The sequence below is a fragment of the Ceratosolen solmsi genome, unplaced genomic scaffold, assembly GCF_000503995.2.
Source record: "Ceratosolen solmsi marchali unplaced genomic scaffold, CerSol_1.0 scaffold1, whole genome shotgun sequence".
NCBI lineage: Eukaryota > Metazoa > Arthropoda > Insecta > Hymenoptera > Agaonidae > Ceratosolen > Ceratosolen solmsi.
Genome location: NW_011948415.1, coordinates 6,760,943 through 6,776,184, shown reverse-complemented (window position 1 = coordinate 6,776,184; position 15,242 = coordinate 6,760,943). Strand labels below are relative to the sequence as shown.

The 15,242-nt window shown below is 38.9% G+C and overlaps 1 protein-coding gene across 1 annotated transcript in view; it reads right to left on the bottom strand.

The window, feature by feature from the left end:
* The window catches only part of Cdk5alpha (Cdk5 activator-like protein), a 22,243-nt gene extending 7,001 nt beyond the window's left edge, over nt 1-15,242 (bottom strand). Inside the window, exons 1-2 of the mRNA XM_011507749.1 lie at nt 14,434-15,242; nt 11,643-11,885 (exon numbers count right to left, since the gene is read on the bottom strand). Coding sequence (XP_011506051.1) covers nt 11,643-11,885; nt 14,434-14,868 — 678 coding nt within the window. The 5' untranslated portion in view covers nt 14,869-15,242. The remainder of the gene's footprint in view (nt 1-11,642; nt 11,886-14,433) is intronic.

Genomic DNA, 15,242 nt, shown 5'->3' with positions numbered 1-15,242 from the left:
TGACTTCCCTTGAATCGCTGCTTTCGGGCGTAGAACTCGCGCCCCGGCTTATCGAGCGATTCTCACTCGCTAATAATTTTCCGGTTTTCCGATACAAGCGTCGACGCTCGCCCATCTCGTTAATCCATAATGTTTTTTAGAGAGTATTCAGCCCAGGAGATTGGGACTTAAGGGACTTATTTAAGGAGTCGATCGAGCCGAGCCGAGCCGAGCCGAGCCGAGCCGAACCGAGTCGAGCCGAACCGTGCTAGCGTACTTTCTTTTATTCGTCTGTCCGTCATTCTGTCGCCCTCTCTACTCTGGTTAGGGGATTACTGTTTGTTCGATATTTTGATGAATTACCGTTCAGGCCTGAACAAACATCATTACCAAACGAACATGGACACTTACGATTTATTTATACGACATGTTATTTTTTCAATTCGATTGATTGTCCTTGCTTCTTCTGTGCTTGGTGCTCATATCCGAGTTTCGCTCTTACCAAACTAACCACTTTAAGCAGTGAAAATATGCGTGATTCATACTATTACGATTAATTATTAGACATTGTGTAGGAGCTGTGTAGGCTTTAGAGGTTAGTTATAAGCTCAGTCAGTCAGTATAGGCAACAAGTCAGTTATAAGCTTTAGATTTTACGTATCGTTAAATTAAAAGCTATTACCAATTTCAATTAATTTTTCTAGGCACGAGATATAATAATTTATTTTGAGTTATAATTGCAATATTATAAATTTAATGAAAATTAATTTTTCATTTACCCACATACGAAGACGCATTTTGTCATGCGGTGTTTATCTGTAATAATTAATATGCATGCTTGAATGTTATTTAAAAATCTTTTTTAATTTTAGAATAATATATATATATATATATATTTATATGAGAAAAATTTATACGGCTTTTAATTACAATACGCACAATTATATTCAGTTATTGGATGATTGTAACTATTATTATTATTAAGTTATTGGTATATTATTTATGATTATAAAATAGGATCTGAAGTCATTATTATATTTGCCAAATATAAGATGAATCAACTTTATCGGTTGAAATCGCAATTATCTTCCGAGCTTACAGAGACAATTGATATTATATTATCAACAAGTGTATTAAGATTTAATTTCATTTGTTGACATCCTTCGCATCTATATCGTTAATCATAGCCTATTACATGGATTTCAACGATTGTGCTACAAGTTTTCGTAAAAATTCCAATAGTGTCATACTTGCATTCCTTCATTGGACCTAAATATCTTTGTATATAGTTTTCAAACATTTACAAATTTCTATATTATCTTAGATAATCGCATTACATTATCAATTTATATTATATAAATATTAATTATTAAATGTTTATTAAATTATAATGAAAGATAAATAATAAATAATGGTTATAATTTCAAGGTTGTTGTTGCTGTTATAGTTATAATAGTATTATTAGTAGTAATAGTTTTAAATAAATTACGTTAGACATATATTATTTTATTTTAATATAACCAATAAGGTTTTTATTTAATAATGGATATATTTTTAGTTGGACCGAGTTTGATGACTAATTATCGATCAAATATATAATATGCCTATGCGTACAACTAAGATTCTTCATCTTAACAATGAGCTTTTTGATGAATGTTTAATAATATATCTGGAAAATTATGCAAATAGGTCTAAATCAAGGATTAGATATATATATAAAAAATGTCTGCTCTTTGTCGCATCGTTCGAGGTTCGGCGAAACGCGTTCGTCCAATTGTCGCGGAGGCACACCTCGACAAATCGCGGAGCATGAGGTTTCAACTTGACATTGGCAAACATTCTTTTCTGATCGTATTATTACGCTATTTTGGCTTCATAGCTCTTAAGCATAAAATAGGCAAATGCTCGAAAAGCACGTGCTCTAACGCACGGGAGCTGGCACATAAACAAGACACGCGGAAGCTCTTGCGAGATTGCCAATCAGCCTACGGATTCGCTGGTAATTAGATTTTATATGCGCGTATATGTACATGTACGCTCCTCATTCCTCCTTCACCCTCTTATCCGTCCATCCTCATTCCCGGTGTCATACACACTCACGTTCTCCCTCTCTCTCCCTCTCTCTCTCTCTCTCTCTCTCTCTCTCACTCTCTCGCTCTCTCTCTCTCTCTCTCTCTCTCTCTCTCTCTCTCTCTCTCTCTCTCTCTCTCTCTCTCTCTCTCTCTCTATGTCTTGCAAGCTCCACAGTCTCGACGAAATGAATTGACATCGTTTAAGCAACCACGTGTTGCACGTGACTTGATTATACTCGACAAATGAGACGCAGCTCGGGTCCAAAACGCGAATCCAGACATAACAATGCACCGCCCTACAACTTTGACAATAACGTATTGTGCTTCCATTAACTTGAGAACTTTACGATTCTGGATTACACTTCGCACGTACTCTCAGCGTCCAAATTACATTTACGTACATCGTCGTTTTATACAAAGTCCGATCAATGCCTTGTGAGCCGTCCTATTTTTATTATCACGTGTGCCCGTTAGTGACACCTTCCCCTCCCCGCCATACTTTACGTCCTCGGCTATCGCTTCCATCCATGTTTCTTAACATTATTCAATAAATAAGCATGTACCATTTTGATTGCATGAATTAATTACGACACGTATCTGCAAATGCCTCGAGAAATAAGTTTATTATAAAGTATTTCATATTTTGGTTTGTCAATCGATATTGCCATGTATGGATGCATCGAAGGGGTATCGAATTATTTAAAAATATTCGCTTTGCATAAAATTTATAAGGTGAATCAATGCGTTTCTTGAATGGATCGTTAATTTAAAGTATTACGCGTTATATAGTTCTGTAATAATTATAATTTAATTTGTATTGAAAAATTCGTTTCTTTCATTTCATTTACGTGCAATATGTACAAGTAATATGTAATTAAATAATAAAACCAAAACAAAACAAGAAAAAAATGCTTTAATAGAAACGATGTCAAGGAAAACGATCGATACCGTTCAGGAAACATCTTAAATACAACGTGTGTAGCTGTATTTATGTATTTAAGTTTCTTTAAAATTATGCAATGTACCAATGGCAATGAGAAGCACTGAATGTAAAAAAAGTTTTCAGACACATTCATCCTTAAAAGTAATTATCTACAAAGTCTTGCGCATGAAAGATAATAAAAAAGAAGAAAGAAAAAAATAGAAAAAAGTCATTTTTAATAGATTTTAATGCCCTATCATATTAAAAGGAAATTCGAAAGCAAACGGCGTATTCGTTATAATAAATTATGTGGAAATTTACAGCTCTTAAGGGTATCGCGAGAGTTTATCAATATTTTGTAACCGAGGGAAGCAACATTAAATTGCATAACAAATAATTCCATAATAAGAGCACTGCTCGGCTCACAAATTCGCTTTACGTTAAAATTGAAATATTTGAGCAAATATTCACATAACCCGTTGCAATTACGTTGCATATCGTTTACCCGCCGTATGAGTCATAGCAGCTCCAATTGCACACGCTCGTACAATCATATAAATGCAGATAAGTAATAAATATAAATGAAGCATTCGGCTTTGGATGAGCGAATTAGCCATTTGCAATGCAAGACTCGGCTCAAAGACAAGAGGACGTTAGGAATTTGCGGATCCTTCGTTATGGAATAACGAGCGCATTATTTCACGGACCATTGTTAAATCTCGATGAGACTTAACGACACAGGACGAGTGCACTCCAATTTATTATTATTCGGCTGATATACTCGCGCTCCTACTCGTTAATGCAATTATAATTGTGAATGGGGAGAAGAAACGCGCTGCCGCATTGTTAATAGTCCGCGTTTGTGCGAATTGATGAAATAATTCCCATTAGGCTCATAGGTACTCGAGCAGGTTTCATACGCAGTAGAATAAAAGAAACTGGAAAATGAAAAGGTTCATCAGTCGTGGAGCCGTTGGCGTATACGTATGTGTGCTCTCATGCCTGAATAATCCGAGCGACTTTGAAAAAGAGCTTTGCGAGGGCTTACGTTCCACACACACACACACACACACACACACACACACACACACACGCGCGCACGCACGCACACACACGCACTCACGCACGCAGAGAGAGAGAGAGAGAGAGAGAGAGAGAGAGAGAGAGAGGCATCCGGTCGAGCGAAACGTCAGAGACACGCGTACGCACGCATACGCACACAAGAGCGGACGGACGCGAAGAGACGAGCGCATAACTCACCCTTGACTGATTAGATTTGAGCACGTGCGCGATCGATCGCGAAGCGGCTCTTGATACCGAGGTGATGGGTGCGCGGAGGACAAGGAACCGCCCGAGTCGGTGGAGTACGATCGCGATCCCCAGCCGCGTCCCGGCCCCATTACGACCTCGTTATTTTCACGCTCGCTAACCAAAGGGTGGTGGAGGCGGTGGCGGCGGCGGTGGAGGCGGTAGGCAGGAGGGAGGCCGAGAATGGAAAGTGCGCGACGATCGATGCCATTGAGCACGGCGATGCGTCAAGGGGGTGAGGAAGGGAATACACGCACATACGCGTCCCTATATTTCTCTCGCTTCTTTTAATATTTAAAGTTCGCCGAGCGCCGAGCGTCGCGCTATTACTTTGCAGGATACCCGTTTACGTAAGTAGGCTGGATTATTCTTTTTACGCCAACGCGTTCCTCGTCGCGATAACGGCCGAGCGTAAGTCTCTAAGTGACTTCACTGCCGAATACCAATTACCGACCGGATTGACCTTCGGTGTCGACGCGCAACAAAATATCAAGACACCCGATGTCCGCTGATATTTTCTCAGCATCATCGTAATAAATGCCTATAATACCCCCGTTCCTTCCTCCTCCCCATCCACTTCGATTAATCCAAGTTGATACCGTCAAGCCGATTGATCGATCATACTACAATGGTCAACTTGATCATTATGCAAAAGGAATTATGTAAACCGGCTAGCCGTTGATTTATAGGCGAGAGCGTAAATATTTATATGGCGGCATGATTGCTCGGTGCTTAATTGGACACCGTCTTCGCTTAGAAAGGATGGGTGCTATAGGCGGATCTAGAGCGACAGATCGCTAATATCTCAATGCGCGAAAGAGGGAGTTCCGGGGGATTGGAGGGATCGGCAGGGTGGCCGATGAATGCGGTTTTCACCCGTGCGCGAGCCACGCAAAAATCGAGCTGCGGTTTCGCGTAACGCGATGACGAGGCTCGCGCGCTCGCCGCTGTCTTTAGTAGCGCGCAATAAGAGCGAAGCCCCCGACGGGAGCGCCGGGAGCGACGGGAGGGGCCCCCTTACCTCCGGCCCCCGTCCTCAAACGCAATGAGAAACTCAGCCCCAGAATTCGTACATGTGCCTGCATAATATTCCGATTTACTCACCCCCCCCCGTCACCCGCTTACCCACTACGCCGATCTATTTGCTTTTTTTTCGTTTCTATCGCCGGTGCCGAGTATCGCTTGACCTTCTCCCTTTCAACGCTCACATTATATTACATGGAAATCGCATAAGCGAGATAAGTCATTAGGGGGTAGTCGCCACGGGGTGCATAGGAGTCTTAAGCGCGAGACATCGCTTATCTAAACGACTTGGCTAACGTCGCGACTCCGATTTGTTCCAGTGTGGGAGATTCCTTAGCGAATCTCCGTGATTTTATCCTACGCTTAGAAAAAATCGGCATGAAGAAGCGGAATGACGGCAATGCTTGATAATAAAACTCAACGATGGATTTCATTAAATTGATTATTGCAGCTTTATTTCAAAAGGTAGTGCCTTTGTAAGGGAAGATAAAATTTTCTGAGAATTTTAGATTTTTGATCGTTTAATTTAACGATTGTTAAAATATCGTATTTAAACTGGAAAATAATCATCTGAGAAAATGCGTAATCCAAAGCCGTCAATAATTATTTAAGCAGTAATCTCTAACCTTCTCTCCCACTCTCTCTCCCACTCTCTCTCTCTCTCTCTCTCTCTCTCTCTCTCTTTCTCTTTCTCTTTCTCTTTCTCTTCCATGCATGTTTGACAAGAAGAAGAAGAAAAAGAAGGAAAAGTAGACGAAGCTATAAGTTTCAGAATTATACTATTAAAGTTTCATTTAATGGTACGAAACGCGAGTAAAAGGATTAAAGGCTGATCAAAAATAAATTCTACTTTAAGAAAATTTACGATTCTTATGCAAGATTCACGGCTTTGAAAATTTATTGGGCAACGGAAGTTTTGCGAGGGAATTTACGTAATGGAAGACACTCGTGCATAGTAATAATGCTTGTTGCATTATATTTGATAGAAGCTAAGGATAATTAAACTTATATTAAGCGGTCCTTTGATTTCTCACGTTGATAGATGTTCGATACGCGACGAGAGTCCGACCAATCCGGCTACGGGGAATCGTCCTGAAATAATGAAAGACAAGCAGTGATATAAATTTTGAGGCACGGGAAATAGAAATCTCGCATGACAAACGAATCCGTGTCCTGCGGCTGGCATACAACCTCGTCCACAGGATTCGTTAGTAAGCCGAAGATAGGCTCACCCCAAATGATCCTTGCGTCAAAGGCTGCCCATTAAATGAGATCACTCTTAATGTCGACACACGTGCCACACGACCATCAAATGCAATCGTAAAAAACTTTCTCGTAATTACGAATCACGTGAAAGCTTTATAAAAGATATTGTAATTTCATCATCACTCAACTGAAGGAGTTGCTTGCCTCTTTTCCCAAGATCTGCCACTTCGCTTCCCTCGCAAGCATCCGTAAATTTATTGTTTACTTCGTTTCATATTTAAAAATAGCAGACTTTCGTCTAAAGTGACGTATATTCATTAACTATTCGAATATTTTTACTCGACAAAGTTATTATAATATTTTTCACTTTTAAAAAGTCATCTATCCTAATGCAATAGATTAAAAATTAAAATTATGAAAATCTAAAAGAAAACAGAGGCTGGCTGTATTTGAACATTATCATTTCATTTAAACCTTTTAAGCCTGTAATTATAATAAATTTAATTTTAAATTGTAATTATAATGCTTCACTTTTTAATAAGTACATTCGTTATTAATTCCTTGACATTCATAACATTTTCCCTCCAAAATTCTAGTTACTTATATATTTTAAACTTTTAATAATGTTTTAACGAAAAATGATGTTTATTTTCAGTCGCTCATACTTTGTAATATATATAATGTTTATCAGCATAATTATTAATCATCATTATCATAATGAAACTAAAAATGTTTAAAGCCAATTAAATTCCAATAATAATATTAATTTTTCCTGCATACGATAATGCTTATTTTTCCTTTTTTATTTCATATGAGAAAATTAAGTTTATCGAATAAATGTATTTTTATGCTACTTTAGTAAAACTAAAGTGCCATGACAATATAGAGTATTCGTTGAAGTTATGTAGCAATAAATTTTGCCAACTGATTATCGATGATTATGTTTGACTTTTCTTAATTCTACATCTGCTATTGCGAGCTGCAGTAAATCGCGGACCAAGAAATATTCATAACACGTTTGTCACTCCCCTAGTCCTTTTCTAATATTTCCCTTTACATTTATTCGTCTGCATGGCAAAATTGAAGAGCCAGATCAGGTTAAAAGTGCCGAGCGCGTGGAAAAGAAAAATTATTCGCCTAAGCCAGCATGAAAGCGAAGAAAATATCGAGAATTGCCAAAGGATGTAGAGCAATGTGTGCAGGGGGTGGAAACATTAGGCAGCCCTTATACATCGTAAGGGGCAGAATGGAGGCGGTCACGTGGCTGGCTCGCGGCCACTGCGGGAAGGCCCCATTTGTGACTTTGGGAAGGGTGAGACCTCGAACGAGTGTGTATGTATGTATGCCTGTAGAAATATGCGATGCTGATGTTGAACGACGAGTCGGGGTCGCTGGGATGAAGATATAGTGTTGTACGGAGCTGATCGCGAGCCCCTTTCGCTCTCCCTTCTTTCCCTTCGCCCAATCCACCAACCCCTCGAGCACTCGCACTCAACCTCTATCTTTCTCGTACACGCGCACGACGTTATAGCCCCGCAGACTTTAATTAGAGAACTCCAAGGGTTGGGGGGTGGTCGGCGACGGGGTGAATCTTGAATTATATATACGTGCGTGTACACAAGGGTGTGCGTAAGAGGAGGAGGAGGAGGAGGAGGAGGGAGAACCAGACAGACAGAGGAGAATCCTTTCTCGACTGCAATATCAAGATTAAATAAAATATTTATAAAAATCCCAGCGATTGTCTCAAGTATTTTATTACCTTTCACCGTTTTCTGAATTGATAGACTCACTTTTTGCCCTCTCCCGCCCCCAATCGAAAGAATTATTTCATGTAGCATGTCAATCAACATCAAGACTTTAATATATATTCCAAAAGCAAAAGGCTAAACAATATATAAGCTTTTATTTTGTAAATAATTGCATTCTTCTAATTATCGTGGGTAAATTTTCTAATAAATTTCCCGAATAATTATTATAAAAAGTCTTGCACCTAAGAAAAGGATTGTAAAACTTATCAATCTATATTACGAATTCGAGTTTAAATTTAATAATAAGCAATCGTATAGAGTAAATGAAAATGCGAATTTATCAAAAATATTTACTTTTGAAATGGCATCATTAGACTTGGTTCGATCCTTTAAAATTTCATTATTTCAATTTTGCCGAATAAAACAGTTTTGTCAATAATTAAATAGAACAAAGTTAAATACCGCAATACATGAAGGTTAGAATACCACTGTTAATCTCATAAGATACCACCTTCACATCCTTAGTCACACGAATAAGTTACTACTAATATGTGTGTGGGCGTGTGTGCGCGCGTGCGCGAGGGGAAAGGGAAGATCTGCAGTACGTTGATAATCCAGTTTTATCTGGTATAATAGGCTTTATTTCGACAAAATGCAACAGTAAGCATAAATGCCTGAGAATAAAAAAGCACGTTGTAGCAGTCGATATAGCCTTGCCTCTCTCTTGCCTTCTCTCTCTTCCTGTCACTACTATAGGCGTACGTCGAGTTTGTCGAGTAACACACCCCACGTGACATATTCTGACTGGAGTGTCATGCGCACGATTCTCGTTACGAGCCGCTTGTTTTCCTAGACGGCTGCAGTGCTGAGTGTGTACGGACGCCTTACGCGTATCGAATAAAAGTGAATCAACCCCGACAACTTTCTTTTTCAACAATCGGAGCACTTTCCAGCAACCCTTGCTTATTTTTTTTTTTTTTTAGCTGATTCATCTGGTTATGCACATATTTGCCGTCTGTATCTCTTAAAAAAACCTACACACACATGATATTTTGCGATTGACCAAACTAGAATCTATGCAATGATCGAATTCATTTCGAAGGATAATAATTCCAGTTTATATTTCCTACTCGGGTGCAGAGTTGAAGCGTTTTATGTTTTGGATCGTTAAAAAAATGAAAAAATAATAAATAAAATACAATTTATTTAACTTCAGTATACGGTATTCAGTTTTTTTTTTTAATTTGAAGACGTACGTTAAATAGAACTTGAAATCATCCTGTAACATCGTTTATTTGGGCCGAATATCGATTTTCAGATAAACTTAAGTTTACTTCCTCTTATCTGATGGATACGTCATGTTATCTTAAATTTTATAATTGACCGGTTGAACCCGATATCGAAAATTTATCAGATGATTATTTGTCAAATCGATCAACAGAGTTTAACATTAATATGTAATAACGAAAATGTCCTTTAAGAAGTTATATACATTATATTAATTAATTGATAAAGTTATCATGTGAGTTAATAGGAAGGTAATTTAAAAGGAAAATTATAATTACAGTCCTATTTGAATTGAGAAAAAACAAGTTATTTAATAATTGAAAAAACTTCTTTAATTATACAGTCTTAAAGATTTTCCGTAATAATTTTAATTACTTAAAACGTATATCGATATGACATTTTGAAAAAGATTACTTTTAAAATATCCAAATTATAGTCGTAGAGGTCTACACGGTTAAGGGCTATATAATAATTTTTGTAAAATCATCCATATCGTAGAAGCAGAATGTTTATACAATCATCAGTTATTTGTCATTCGGGCTTTTAAACGCGAGAATAAAAATAATTGAATGCCTAAATGATATAAAATACAAAGTGCGACATCACGATAGTTAACAGTAGGATTTATCGCTCGATTAGAACATATAAATTTTGGCTTTACTCGCATTGCAGAGCATGAATGCCATGAAATGTACTTATCGTAATTTTATGACGTAGTTATAATGAATAAAAATAAAAATAAATATATAGAATGAAATAGAAAATTGGTTAAATAATAATTCGTCTATTTATGCTATTTTCATTTGTATTGATAAAATTATATAGCACAGTACTGCACCAGCGGATTAATATTTATTTGTTAAATATGAAAGCCGAGTGTAAAGTTTAATACATACGACTAGAAGATTGCATCACAGGATAAGTAGATAAAGTACTTTTATAGTTTTATAGTTTTGCGCATTCGCTGTGCGAATTGTGCTAGTGCGAATGCATCTATTCACATTATTGGAGATATCAATGTGTCCGAAGTAAAATAAAGATCTGCCGTGCGCAAGCGCGAGCGTAGATACACGCAACACAAACAAAACACACATGCACGCGTAAGCTCGCTTCGAAGAAACGTAGTGTCGTGAGGCTTCGAAACGTGCATTCACGAGTACGAATAAATAGAAAGTTTTTGCGAGTGAGAGGAATGCCTCATAGAAAGTCGGATCACGCAGCATATACGTTTATTATACCCGTAGGAGATCATAAAACATTTTTTTTCTTTTTTTCAGAGTGTGCTCAACCCAGTTTTTCGTATACTTTGTACTACCAAAGAAGGACGATTTGTTTGTCTCTCTAATAGAATCGGACAAACGGAGCTCGCGAGCGAAATAGTTCGTCGCAATAAAAGTGCAATCGCCGAACCTTTCTCTATATGTTAATTTTAATTATATTACACAGTTTGCGCTTTATTGGATTAGAAGATCTAAAAGGATGGAGAATAATTAAACGTGATATATCCGCGGCATTTTGATATAATGACTTATTTATAACGAATAAGCCATTAAACATTTGGACATGAAAACTCTTGGACAATGAGTCAAGTTTACGATATGGTAATTATTATTCAAATCCATGCACGAACAACTTAATTTTCAACAATAGAAATCATTTGAAATTCATAAAGCATTCCGATTTTGCGATGACAGGCGACCGACTAGCGATGACACGTTTGATCATTTATGTAAGCAAGCTACCAGCCAATGCCATTTTTAATGCGTGTTAAGCTTATATTTCTGGTCTCACTCGAAGCGGAATTTTGAATAAATCTAAACTATTTTTGTGCACGACTTCATTGATCAACCGTCGCGCTATACGTGGAGCAGAAGCGCTCAAGGGTCTTTCAAAACTTTCTGTCTGTTAGAAAATGATCGGGTGGTGGCTTTGTAATAAAAAGCTCGTGGATTAATAATGAAAAGAAAATGACGCGTATGGAGGCCAGAGTGCGAGCGGCCAAAGCTGTCGAATGCCGCGGTGGTCGGGGAACGCGGGGCGACGGGTTGGTAGGGGCCGGGATAGGGAGGCGAGTTGCAAGTAGACGATGTCGCTCACCTGCCAGCCCTGCAGTAACAAGCTGCGGTCAACCGTCCGTAGCCACATGACGGCGTCCCCCGCTTGGAAGTCTCTGAGTTTGATGCACTTGGCCTGCAAGTAGATGCCGAGACACTTGAGCAGCTCCGAGGTGGAGGCCTGGATGACGGTCTTCCGGGACGCCGGGGGCTGGGGCTTCTGCACGAGCTTCTCGCACGTCGTATTGTGCGAGCTGTGGTTGTTGTTCGTGATCGGCGCCTTCGTCTGATACGAATAAAAGGACGTGTTCATGGGCGGGGCGATCATTGACACCTGCATTCGAATAAGAGAGGGTGTTTTTGCCCATTTACTTTATGTAGAGAACCCGGTGCCAAATTTATCTACCAGCAGGCACGAGGGTTTCGGTAACGCATACCTTTGACTTCGTTGCTACTACTGCCGAGTTCGAAGTCGGCCATTTTTCGCTATTACCGACTTGCCTTTTGTTTACGATAGCAGTGATTCGGATGGCCAGCTAAACTACTGGTGTACTACTAGGTATACGGCAGACAAGCTGTTTGATGACATTTTAATAACTAATAGGAGATATTATTTTGGGGGGTAATTAGCTAATTTAGAAATGGCGTGACGATCGTTTTAATTGTGAGGAGAACGGTTGTATATGTCATTCATAGGATATAGAGACAATTAATTTCTTTTAAAGATTATTATATTAATTACATTGATTTCATAAAATAATTGTGCATTTCAGCATAGACTAACATATTTTACCCGTTTATCCAGAGTTGTAAAATACAGTTAAGAATCGAAATATACAAAACTTCATGAAAGTGCTATTGGAATAAAGTTCCCAGACTATGTATATATATATATATATATATATATATATATATATATATATGCTGTAACTTCCCAAAGAGGCAATAAAAAGGAGTATAATCTCAACTTAATTATCAACTTTCCTTTAAAATTTGTAATTTAATTTAATTTGCTGAGCTTCTAGGTCTGCAAATCTGTATTCCATTAATTATGAGATGTAGAACCATAAATTTTGCGAAAAGAGCATGCTTTTAGTGCTTCTGAAAGGCTTCTTATAATGTTTCCAAATATCATTATGATTAATGAAAGTACCAAGAAATCTCGAGTGACATTCCTTGAATAATCATATTATTCAAGGATATTATACAATAATGGAAAAAAATTTTATTATTAAATTAAAAAAAAAATCTTTATTTTTGTTTGATTAGCTATTTTCGCATCGACATAAATAAAAACAATTAGAAAATTTTTTAAAGCTCGTTTAATAATATTAAGTCTCTACTTATATATTAAAATTCATACATTAAGCAAAACTTTCTCTAATTATTCTCATACTAATGTGGTAAACGTAATCAATTAGTAACTGTAATAATGCGTTTGGAAGAAGCAAGCATTATAATGAAAACAAACCTACAATACAAAATTATATATAAACTTATTTTTACTATAATTGAGCAGTAGTATTTAGAAAAATTTATTTAAACAAATTAGTACACTGTTCCAGTATATTTTGTAAGTTATAATCGACGATAAACATTATCAAAAGAATCGAGTAAGTTTTAAATAATCGACACGTGTTTAATCACATTTGAAAAGAAGCAGCCTAGAATTGCTGAATATTCGTCAATTGGGTAAATTAGCGTTATATTGTAATTAGATCCCGCGTAATCCGTAATAATGATGTAGGTAAACATTATCGAATGTCTTCTCCTCCGTAAGTATTGCTATTTATGTTTTTTATTAAAGCAAGTGGATTCCGACCTCCTTTTTAACGACATATTAATTAATTTCGGTTAAATCGTATTTGATTTTGCCTCGCCATTAAATAAGATCAACGCAATTCAGCTTAATTAAGCAATCAAACAAATTACCTTCATTCCATACAACTCAAGCCACTAATTGCGTTGCTGTCACCTGGACGTTCGCGTTAACTCTCTTATAACTATTTTAATTGCCATCTATATTTTGCTCGTACTAGATAGAGGAAGTTGCAATGATAAAAAAAAAAAATATAATAAAATATGCTCGTAATGAAATAATTGTTAAGCGTATAAGTCGTCTAGTCCTAGGAAAATTGATAATAATCTTGGGATGAATATAGGGATAGGGAGGACGCGACGATATTATGTCATTGGCATTTGATATCGTTAGCTTTGAATTATTGTCAGGTAGTTCGTTTTAAAGTAATTAAATCTGTTTACGTATTGAGGTGAATTTAAAGGGAACGCGGAGCCTGGATGCTCGGGTGTACTTGGAAAATGTACGAGAGTAGGCATGCTTAGACGGTTATTTTTAGAAATAATCGAGCCGGAGTAAGAGTGAGCGAAGGGCAAGCACGTCGAGGAAAAGCAATGCTATCGATTTGCAGAGCAATCGACAATCCTGTCAATCATTCGTTCACCGAGTAGCATTTTACACGCAGTACAGGTATAGAATGGCAGTCTGTTGTAATCGACTAGTAGTGTAAGTGCTTAAGCGCCGCCATTACCGACAGAGACTCTCATTGGCTTTTGCGCATCCGTCGAATTTCATTGAAGTAGCGCGAGAAGGAACTTTGCGTGCGCCGATCGAGATCGAGTACGCGCCTCGATCAAGATTTATCATTAATATGTGCGTGCATCAGGCAATAAACGTCATAATAAAGTAATGCAATGATCGGGCACTGTCGATAAAGACGGGATGCTCCAAGTGCATGAAATCTCTAGAGCTTGGTGCGCAGTTGTAAAAGCATGTGGGGCTCGAAAGGGTCAAAGATCATAAGGTGCGAACTCACTTGGGGCGTCTGTATATTCTTATTTTTGTCGGTTACGGCGATGTTGTCGAGGGGCTGCCTGAACTTCATGTTCTTGTTCTTATTGTCCAGCTTCTTCTTGTTGTTGTTGATGGTGCTGAATCTCTTCCACGAGAGGGCCCCGATAATGAGAGAGTTCTTCTTCAGGTTCTTCTCCAGGGCGTTCTTCTCCGATATGATGCGGGCGTTGTCGTTGTTGTTGAGGTTAATGTTGTTGTTTTGCAGGGAGTTGTTGGGGGCGGCCGGGGGGGGGCGGGGGACGCTCTTGTTCTCTCGGTTCTTCACATTGTTCAGGTGCTCGTAGTTGAAGTTGTTGAGGGTGAAGTTGGGCCCGGTGGTCGGGTGAGTCGATGGGCTAGACGAGGCCAGTACCGGGCCGTGCCGCTCCCGCGGGCTGAACGAGAGGACCGTCCCCATGTTTTCGTTCTGCGCCTTGGGATCCCTTGACTCCCTCGACTCGCGCGGGCCCTTCGAGTTCGCGGGCTCCTTGGGTTCCTTGAGCTCCTTGCTCGGCCTGCGCTGGGCCTGAGCCTGGGGCTGGACCCGGGGCTGGGACTCGACGAGCGGTTGTCGCGATGGCGGCCTCGGCGGACTAAGGCTCGTTATCCTAGGGGGCGGCGGTTGAACTCTGGTTATCGAGGCCTCCCTCGAGGGTCCCGTCAACGAGGTCACATCCTCCGGCTCGACGGCCTCCTCCACGACGGGACCCACCACCTCGCTCAGCCGTCCTCCCAGCCTGCTGCCGTGTAGTCTCTCCTATAGTGCACGAGACTACCTCTCTGGTTGCCGCC